At 40.0% G+C, this 10,921-nt stretch overlaps 2 protein-coding genes across 2 annotated transcripts; one reads left to right on the forward strand and one right to left on the reverse strand.

The window, feature by feature from the left end:
• Nucleotides 1-1,193: 1,193 nt before the first annotated feature.
• LOC126474235 (uncharacterized) lies at nucleotides 1,194-3,030 on the reverse strand. The gene is made up of 2 exons (XM_050101699.1): nucleotides 2,545-3,030; nucleotides 1,194-1,238 (listed from the first exon to the last, which is right to left on the reverse strand). The coding sequence occupies exons 1-2, from the start codon at nucleotides 3,028-3,030 to the stop codon at nucleotides 1,194-1,196; spliced, it is 531 nt and encodes a 176-aa protein (XP_049957656.1).
• Nucleotides 3,031-5,087: 2,057 nt separating this feature from the next.
• Nucleotides 5,088-5,875, forward strand: LOC126474236 (uncharacterized). Its single transcript, XM_050101701.1, has 2 exons — nucleotides 5,088-5,106; nucleotides 5,367-5,875. Exons 1-2 carry the CDS (start codon nucleotides 5,088-5,090, stop codon nucleotides 5,873-5,875), a joined length of 528 nt encoding a protein of 175 aa, XP_049957658.1.
• Nucleotides 5,876-10,921: the final 5,046 nt, after the last annotated feature.

Below are 10,921 nucleotides of genomic sequence, written 5' to 3' on the forward strand. Positions count from 1 at the left end.
TGAAATCCCGCATTACCGTCTCAAGTGCCAGGTTGAAGCGGACAGGTCATAGCCCATCTCCTTGGCGTAATCCTGTTACAACTTAGAAGCTTTCTGTCATTTTACTGCCCACCTTAACCTTACGTTTTGTGTCATTTAGGCACATCTCTACCAGTTTGACCAATTTCTGTGGCATACCAAACTCTGTCGTATTCCAATCAGGCTAGGTCTATGTATACTGTCGTAAGCCTTCTTGAAGTCTACAAATAGACCTGTTTTAAGACAAAAATCTGGTCCATGGTTGATCGTCCTGCTTGAAACCCTTCTTGGTATTATCCAATTGTGTCTCTTGTTACAGGTTTTATTCGTTCTAATAGGCATTTGGAGATCTTATAACAGATGTTGAGTAGCGCTATGTCCCTATAGTTGTCACATACTGATTTGTCTTTCTTTTTATACAGGGTGGTCCATTCATCGTGACCAGGCCAAATATGTCACGAAATAAGCGTCCAACGAAAAACTGCAAAGAACGAAACTTGTCTAGCTTGAAGGGGGAAACCAGATGGCGCTATGGTTGGCCAGCTAGATGGCGCTGCCATAGGTCAAACGGATATCAACTGCGTTTTTTTTAAATAGGAACCCCCATTTTTTATTACATATTCGTGTAGTACGTAAAGAAATATGAATGTTTTAGTTGGACCACTTCTTTCGCTTTGTGATAGATGGCGCTGTAATAGTCACAAACTTATGGCTCACAATTTTAGACAAACAGTTGGTAACAGGTAGGTTTTTTAAATTAAAATAAAGAACGTAGGTAAGTTTGAACATTTTATTTCGGTTGTTCCAATGTGGTACATGTACCTTTGTGAACTTATAATTTCTGAGAACGCATGCTGTTACAGCGTGATTACCTGTAAATACCACATTAATGCAATAAATGCTCAAAATGACGTCCGTCAGCCTCAATGGATTTGGCAATACGTGTAACGACATTCCTCTCAACAGCGAGTAGTTCGCCTTCCGTAATGTTTGCACATGCATTCACAATGCGCTGACGCATGTTGTCAGGTGTTGTCAGTGGATCACGATAGCAAATATCCTTCAACTTTCCCCACAGAAATAAATCCGGAGACGTCAGATCCGGTGAACGTGTGGGCCATGTTATGGTGTATAATCACCAAGAACGCACGCCACTTGTCCTGCTTTGGACTTCTTTATTCACTTTTCTTAACAGCTATCCCAGAATCATCACATCTTTGCTACCAAAGAATAAACAAAAATAAATAAATAAAATTTTAAAAATATTACATCATGTTATCAGTAATGAACTATAACTATTAACGGTCTTGGCAGCTTCATAAAATATAAAAATACCATTTAGATTTCATCACTGTTGCCTTTACAGGTGCTTCGACGACCAATCCAATAAAATATGCTATTCAATACCGCTTCAATCGCACGTGAGCTATGTGCCAGACATCCATCATGTTGGAAGTAGATCACCATTCTGTCATGCAGTGAAACGTCTTGCAGTAATATCGGTAGAAGATTACGTAGGAAATCAGCATCCATTGAACCATTTATATTGTCATCGATAAAAAGGGGGCCAATTATCCTTCCTCCCATAATGACGCATACATTAACCCGCCAAGGTCGTTGATGTTCCACTTGTCGCAGCCATCGTGAATTTTCCGTTGCCCAATGGTGCATATTATGCTGTTTTTGAATGACGCTTCGTTGCTAAATAGAACACGTGCAAAAAATCTGTCATCGTCCAGTAATTTCTCTTGTGCCCAGTGGCAGAACTGTACACGACGTTCAAACTCGTCGCCATGCAATTGCTGGTGCATAGAAATATGGTACAGGTGCAATCTATGTTGATGTAGCATTCTCAACACCGACGTTTTTGAGATTCCCGATTCTCACGCAGTTTGTCTGCTACTGATGTGTGGATTAGCCGCAACAACAGCTAAAATACCTATTTGGGCATCATCATTTGTCGCAGGTCGTGGTTGACGTTTCACATGTGGCTGAATACTTCCTGCATCCTTAAATAACGTAACTATCCGGCGAATGGTCCGAACACTTAGATGATGCCGTCCAGGATACCGAGCAGCATACATGGCACACGCCCGTTGGGCATTTTGATCACACTAGGCATACATCAACACGATATCGACCTTTTCCGCAATTCGTAAACGTTCCATTTTAACACGGGTAATGTATCACTAAGCAAATACCGTCTGCACTGGCGGAATGTTACGTGATACACGTACTTATTCGTTTGTGACTATTACAGCACCATCTATCACAAAGTGAAAGAAGTGGTCCAACTAAAACGAATATTTCTTTACGTACTACACGAATATGTAATAAAAAATGGAGGTTCCTATCTAAAAAAAAAAAAACGCTGTTGATATCCATTTGACCTATGGCAGCGCCATCTTGTGGGCCAACCTTAGCGCCATCTGGTTTCTCCCTTCAAGCTAGACAAGTTTCCGCCTTTGTAGTTTTTTCGGTCGATGCTTATTTCGTGAAATATTTGGCCCGGTCACTGTATATCACAGCTTCCTTCCATTCCCCTGGTATTTCATGTTTTGCCCAAATTTGCTCGATTAGCTTGTGGGTTTTGAAACAGAGGATTTCGCTTCCAGCCTTGAGAAGTTCAGAGGAAATTCTGTCCTCTCCTGGACTTTTACCATTCTTAATGTTTTTTATTTGGTTCCTTATCTCTTCAATGGTGGGTGGAGGATATTCTGGGTCTACTGTTACTGGGTCATCAAATTCAAGTAGTTCAGCTGGTTCATCAGAGTTTAGTAATTCTGTGAAGTATTCCCCCCATCTTCTCCCAATGTTTTGATCTTCTGTTAACATTCTTCCATTGGCATCTATTTTGAGTTTGTGTTGATGGTATGTCCCTCCTTTAAAACTTTTCACTTTTCTATAAAGTTCTTTATACCTGTTTCCATGAAACTCTTGTCGAGCTTCCTCCATATTGTTTTTTACATATTTTCTCCTTGCTTTCCTCATGTGGCTTGTGTCTGCTGTCATATTTCTTCGAACTTTGATTTTTCTTCTTCTTGTACATTATTTTGTACCCACAGTAGTTTGGCTTGCTGTCTCTCCCTGATAGCTTCCTCACACTCCTCATTGAACCACACTCTTTTTCCCTTAGTTCGCTGTGAGCTGTTTCTTTAATGGTCTCTGCAACCACCTTCCAGTTCTGATCTACCACAGTATCTCTTTCCTCTTCATCCAAAGCCTCAAAACGGTTTGTCAGGGTTATCTTGAAAGTTCGTCACATATTATCTTTAATCAGACTCTCCTGGTCATATCGAGTGATTCTTTGCATTCTTTTGTACTTCCTGGCTCTCCATATTGTTTTCATCCTTCCCCTGCAAGGAAGAGGTCTGATCCACGTTCCACACCTCTTGCTGTTTTGTATCCACTTCTTTATTCTTGTCTCTACAATTAGGTGGTCAATTTGGTTCACTGTCTTCTCATCTGGAGACACCCAGGTTCGTTTATATATTCTCTTCCTGTCGAAATCAGTACTACTTATAAACAAGCCCTTTGCAGTTGCAAAGCTAACCAGTCTAGTGCCATTACCACTGCTCACATCATGTAAACTGTGCTTTCTGATTGTCCCCCTGAAGGCTCCTTCTTTCCTTATTTTTGCATTAAAATCTCCAAGGATAATTTTGTAATGTTCACTTGGTACATTGTCTAAAACCGTTTCTAATTCAGATGGCTCTAAGCACTATGGGACTGAACATCTAAGGTCATCAGTCCCCTAGACCTAGAACTACTTAAACCTAACTAAGCTAAGGACGTCACACACATCCATGCTTGAGGCAGGATTCGAACCTACAACCACAGCAGCAGCGCGGTTCCAGACTGAAGCGCCTAGAACCGCTCGGCCAGAGTGGCTGGTCCGTTTCTAATGCCTCATAGAAAATATCTTTTTTGATGTCATCACTTTTCTCGGTTGCGGCATGACAATTTATATATGTGAGTTTGTGTGTCTATGGTTAGGAGTGAGATTCTGGGGTTGATTGTTTTAAAATCTATTAGAGTGGTACAGAGTGATTTCTTCACTACAAAACCAGTTCCTAGTGAGTGGCTTGCTTCTGAGGCTCCATGGAATATGACATAGCTTTCCATTTCTGTAGCTCCGTTTTCTGTTCACCTTGTCTCTTGCAGAGCTGTTAGATCTATTTGATGCTTATCTACTTCTTTTACTACGCATCTTGCTGTCCCAGTCTGGAATAGGCTTCGGACATTCCAGGTCCCTAGTTGTATTTGCTATTTGGGGAGCAAAATAACTGATGATGGTCGAAGTAGAGAGGATATAAAATGTAGGCTGGCAATGGCAAGGAAAGCGTTTCTGAAGAAGAGAAATTTGTTAACATCCAGTATTGATTTAAGTGTCAGGAAGTCATTTCTGAAAGTATTCGTATGGAGTGTAGCCATGTATGGAAGTGAAACATGGATGATAAATAGTTTGGACAAGAAGAGAATAGAAGCTTTCGAAATGTGGTGCTACAGAAGAATGCTGAAGATTAGATGGGTAGATCACATAACTAATGAGGAAGTATTGAATAGGATTGGGGAGAAGAGAAGTTTGTGGCACAACTTGACCAGAAGAAGGGATCGGTTGGTAGGACATGTTCTGAGGCATCAAGGGATCACCAATTTAGTATTGGAGGGCAGCGTGGAGGGTAAAAATCGTAGAGGGAGACCAAGAGATGAATACACTAAGCAGATTCAGAAGGATGTAGGTTGCAGTAGGTACTGGGAGATGAAAAAGCTTGCACAGGATAGAGTAGCATGGAGAGCTGCATCAAACCAGTCTCAGGACTGAAGACCACAACAACAACAACAGTTGTATTTCCTTCCATAGTTCTTGTTCTTGCTTAGGTCGTTTTACAAAAATCAGTCCTATCTGAGGCTCTTCTGTGATGTCATACCGGTGATTATTTTTTCCAGGATGGGTTGGGAGCCCATTGTCAGCCCACAATCTGGAGGAGCAGGGGTTTTCTCTCGTAGAAGGTTGGCTTCTCCATGCCTATAGAGGTCTTTCTGTCCTTTTGTACATATACCAGGGAATGAGAGGAAAAGGAGATGGTGAGGACAGGTTTGGGATAGGAAAGGGGAGCAATAGGTCATTGTGGGACACACTTTGTCTGTTTCCTCCATTTGGCCTGTCCGGCTTGGGTGACCCTGTTGGTAGCTCGCTACTACTGGCATAGCCCTCCAGATCTGGAGCACGCAAACCTCCTTGCCCGCACGGACAGTGCTATGTTAAGGCGATGTACCCTGAGGAGGAGAAATACACTTACTCTGACAATGCAAGATCTTCCTAACGATCAATGTTTCTCAAACAGGTCACACAAGATGGGACCATACTGACAATGAGCTCACTAACAAAACTTCATGTGGTACTGCTGATATTCCAGATTGCATTACAAAACAAACAGGGAAGCATATTGTTGATCCTATGATATTTATTATCAATCACTCCTTTTTAAATGGTCCATTTCCCAATCTTATAAAGGTTGCTAAGGTCACACTGCTGCACAAAAAGGGAATCACAGACAATATTCACAATTGTAGATCTGTAGCACTGCTTAGTGGCTTCTCAAAGATCTTTGAAAAGGTCTTTTCCAATAGGCTACTTGAATTTACAAGCAAGTACTCATTACCCTACCACATGGCTTCCAGAAATCTAGATCCACAGCCACGGGTACATAAATGCAATTCTGAAAGCCACATACCAAAAGAAAATGGCTACTGGAATATTTATCGATTATCTAAAGCATTTGACATTGTAGATCATGCTACCCTACTACACAAAACAGAAAGTAAGGGTATCAGAGGTGTTCCAAAAGAATGAAGCAAATCGCACCTTACAAACTGACAACAAAAAGTTATTCTGAAACATGACATACAAACTGGAAACATTGTGAGAACAACAACAAACTACAAACTCATAAGGGAAAACTTTCATCAAATTTGGGGTGTTACAAGGGTCCATATTAGGTCCAATCCTCTTTCTTCTGTATATAGAAGATATGAATGACTCTGTTCACACCAGTGAGAAAACTTTTTGTGGATGATATGAGCATTTTGATAAGAGACTGAAACAAAAGCACCTCCAGTCATCAGCAGATAGGACATTTTTGCAACTGTCAGACTGGTTTGAGAGAAATAAGCTCATCATAAACACTGAAAAAACTGTAGCCATGAACTTTTGCATATCACACAAAAGCAACAGAATGACCTCCACTTGAAAATAAACAACAAAAGCTTAAAACAGACTGATGACGTGAAATTTTTGGGAATACATTTTCAGGATGATCTAAAATGGAACATACATATTCAGTCTCTAACAGATAAACTGTCATGTATTTGTTATATGCTGTGGCTACTGAACATGAACTGTAATACAGAAACAGTACTGCAGGCATATCATACAAATTTCCAATCTGAAATCAGATATGGAATCATGTTCTGGGAAAATTCACCAAATATTCAACACACAGAAAAGAGCTGTTAGATTCATATTGTTTTCTTTTCCAAACACTAAAGATACTCAGTGTTCCATGCTTGTATATACATGAAGCAGTAGTATTCATAAGATAAAATTTAACAACTTCCAATGCTTATAAATAAGACAGCTCTGCACATAATCTTAAAACAAGAAACTGCAATAATAATCATATCTCTCATGTCCAAACACCTGCTTACCAGAAAAATGTCCTACATAGTGTAGCACAATCGTATAATAACCTTCCATCCAGCATAAAAATGGTAACTAAGGAAAACCTACTCAAAAAATAGCTAAAGCTATTTCACATGAACCATAATTTCTACTCTATTAATGAATTTCTCAGCAAATGAAGTGTAACACTGTATCCTACTCCAAGGTAAAATTACGGGTCATAGCAAATACTATCTCTATCTGAGATACATGAAGTAACAAAACTGAATAGTAAATTGTATAAATGTGATCATATGTGTGAATATAATAGAGGGAAACATTCCACGTGGGAAAAATTTATATAAAAAACAAAGATGCTTTAACTTACCAAACGAGAAAGCGTTGATATGTTGATAGACAAACAAATATTCAAGCTTTCGCAACCCCTGGTTGCTTCATCAGGAAAGAGGGAAGGAGAGGGAAAGACGAAAGGATGTGGGTTTTAAGGGAGAGGGTAAGGAGTCATTTCAATCCTGGGAGTGGAAAGACTTACCTTAGGTGGAAAAAAGGACATGTATACACTCGCAGACACACACATCCATCCGCACATATACAGACACAGGGAGAAATTACTGAATTAACTAGTTATTACAGATTAATACCCTCATCCTCCTCTTGTGTCACATTAAGGGCCATTCATCTTCATTGTACATACAACCGATGTACTCTGTTATCTGTTTGCCTTTTCTCCTGCAATTATTACAGCTTTACCATCTGCACCTCATAGGTCTACATTTACATCCATACTCTGCAAACCATCGCAAAGTACATGGCAGAGGGTACACCCCACTGTACCAGTTATTAGGGTTTCTTCCTGTTCTCTTCACCTATGCAACGTGGGAAGAATGACTGTTTGAATGTATCTATGCATGCTCTAATTATTCTAATCTTTTTCTCATAATCCCTATGTGAGTGATACATAGGGGGTTGCTGTACATTCCTAGAGTCATCATTTAAAGCCGGTTCTTGCAACAGTTTACATTTGTCTTCAAGAGTCTACCAGTTCAGTTTCTTCTGCATCACTGTAACACTCTCCCATGGGTCAAACAAACCTGTAATCATTCATGCTGTCCTTCTCTGTATACATTCAATGTCTCCTATTAGTCCAGTTTGGTACAGGTGCCACACACTTGAGAAATAATCTAGAATGGGCTACATAAATGTTTTGTAAGCAATCTCCTTTATAGACTGATTTGCACTTCCCCAGTATTCAACCAATAAACTGAAATCTGCCACCTGCTTTACCCACAACTGAGCATATGTAATAATTCCATTTCATATCCCTACAAACCATTACACCCAGGTATTCGTATGAGCTGACTGATTCCAATTGTGAGTCATTGATATTATAGTCATATGATGTATGTATGTATTGAACTGGGGACCTAGAAACAACAGAGAGGCTCCGTCCCCGCCGTAGCCCTCAGTGGTACACAACCCCACAACAGGCTACAGCAGTCCACTCACCCCACCACCAACCCACACTGAACCTAGGGTTATTCGACCTCCACTTAACCCACTTAACACCCCCCCCCCCCTCCCCCAGGAATGTCTTATTCCAGATGAGTGAAACCCCAATGTTTTCATGGTAGAGTAATCTTGGTGTACGCGTATGTGGAGACAGTGTTTGCGCAGCAATTGCCAACATAGCTGAGGTGGAATAAAAGGAACCAGCCTGCATTCACCAAGGCAGATGGAAAACTGCCTTAAAAACCATCCACAGGATGGCCAGCACACCCTTAGACCGCACAGCTAGCAAGGTGGGCTGGTCATATGATACTACATTTTGTTTTGTTTTGTGAAGTGCACAATGTTACATTTCTGAAGATTTAAAGCAAGTTTCCAATATTTGCACAAGTCTGAAATCTTATCAAGATCTAACTGAACATTTATGAAGTTTCTTTTAGACTGTACTTCATTATAGATAACTGCTTTGTCTCCAAAAGAGCTGAGGAAACTATTAATATTGCCCACAAGATCATTATAATACAAGGTGAAAAGGAAGTGTTTCAACACACTTCCCTGTGGCATACATCCAGGTAAAATACATTGGAGGTAACATAGGCCCCAATTTGGATCTTCAGGTAAGTCTCAAACACCAGTAAATATAAAATAAATGGATCTGTTACTTCTTTATTGCACATGCATTTGACCTCCATTATTACATTCCATGTTACATCTTACTCAGGATGATGATGTCATCAGGGGGAAAAAACTGGCATTCTATGGGTTCAAGCATGAAATGTCAGCTCATAATTTGAAGCTAGATATAGTGGGACCTACTGAAGTACTGTGGTAGAAAGAACAGAAATTTTGATCAGGTCAGTGCAGTGTTATCTATGCAAAATCAATAGGCATAATGCAGTTAGGCCTGATATTGGATAAAAGTTCAGGACTGCTGGTGAGGTACTATGAACAGACTAGTGAATACATTATTATAAACAAGGTAGACACCAACCACAGTAATACAAGTTTATATGCCAACTAGCTCCGCAGATGATGAAGAGATTGAAAGAATGTAGAACAAGATAAAGGAAGCTATCTGTATAGTTAAAGGAGATGAAAATTGTGATGGATGATTGGAATTTGGTAGTAAGGAAAGGATGAGAAGGAAACATAGTAGGAGAATATAGCCTGTTGGATAGGAATGAAAGAGAAAGCCGCTTGTTAGAATTTTGCACAGAACATCATTTAATAATTGCCAACACTTGGTCTAAGAATCATGAAAGCAGATTGTGTGTATGGAAGGGACCTGGGGATGCTGGAAAGTATGGAATGTAACACGTCTACTGTTGTTCAGGTGTCACATGGAGTTGGACTAAATGGGCTACATGTTTTTGCGGTCACCATTACTTATCTCTAATAACTGTCTGACTGGTCCATTTGCTCTGTCTTGGGGCAGCAGAATCCATTCTCGAAGATGACAAGCTCTTGCCAGTTGTAAGTCTCTAACAGCATCACTGCAAAATAAATTCATGCACATGTATTTGATCTCCATTATTACATTCCATGTTAGATTTTACTATAGCAAGGCTTTAACAAAGCTCACAATACATACATGCCTTTGTCATTTAACTCTGTCTGTCTTCTATGAGCCTCCTTTGACAAGTGACATCATGACCATTCTCTTGCACGGCCAGGTTCTATGGTCTGCACTGAATTTTTGATGTGGGATGGCATTCTTGTGGAATATGACCTGGTGTCTCCATGTCTAGGAAATTCAGATGCCCATCATTCCTGCCATGCAGATACACTGCGTACACTTTCGCTCTCACAACACATGCAAGAGAAACAAAATTTCCTGCACAATCTGTGGCCCAAAACAAACACTTACTTACTAAAATAACAAAAATGCTTGTTGAAGGTCATGATTACCCTTCATCAGTTAGAGAGACAGAGTAACACACCACTTTATCAAAGTGATATGTTACCCCTCATACGTCACACTTAGAGAAAGGATGTCTTCACAGTTCGGTTATCTAAACAACTAAACATATGTGCATCTTCATATTTTAGTGGTGCAAAGACATTTCCATAAAAGATGTGCAGCAACATAAATTCTACTTCTTCTTATAATATTTTAGCTGAATACTGTCCAGCCATCTTCAGAGTGTGCCAACATAACTGACACTCCAGTACTTGCTCCATCCTTTTAAACCCGCAGACCGTATGTGGCCACAGGTACACAAGGCACCAGAGACATTGATCGGTGACAAAGAGGTATGACATATGCATGGAATTAGATCTATGGTCACACAGTCGATCCACACGGTGATATCGATGCAGCATTCTGAGCTGCAACATCACGACGCCTTTGTGATTTTATTTTATTTATTTATTTATTGTTCCGTGGGACCAAATTAAGGAGAAGTCTCCATGGTCATGGAACGAGTCAGTACATGAAATTATAACACAATAGTAGAAACAGATAAAATGAAATATAAGAAACATATTCAGGTGACAAGTCGTAAGTTTAAATAAAGAAAATCAACAATGTAACACTGAAATTTGCTTAATTGTTTAGCTCTTCCAGGAGCTCCTCGACAGAATAGAAGGAGTGAGCCATGAGGAAACTCTTCAGTATAGACTTAAAAGTGTTTGGGCTACTGCTAAGATTTTTGAGTTCTTGTGGTAGCTTATTGAAAATGGATGCAGCAGAATACTGCACTCCTTTCTGCA

The sequence above is a fragment of the Schistocerca serialis genome, chromosome 4 (assembly GCF_023864345.2).
Source record: "Schistocerca serialis cubense isolate TAMUIC-IGC-003099 chromosome 4, iqSchSeri2.2, whole genome shotgun sequence".
NCBI classification, from domain to species: Eukaryota; Metazoa; Arthropoda; class Insecta; order Orthoptera; family Acrididae; genus Schistocerca; species Schistocerca serialis.

Bases quoted from the DNA above. Each gene is read 5' to 3' on its own strand.
- LOC126474235 (XM_050101699.1), bottom strand. From the start codon at position 3,030: ATGACAGCAGACACAAGCCACATGAGGAAAGCAAGGAGAAAATATGTA. The intron at 1,239-2,544 runs GTGATATACAGT...ATTCTTTGGTAG, and splicing joins CAGGGGAATGGAAGGAAGCT to CAAAGATGTGATGATTCTGG.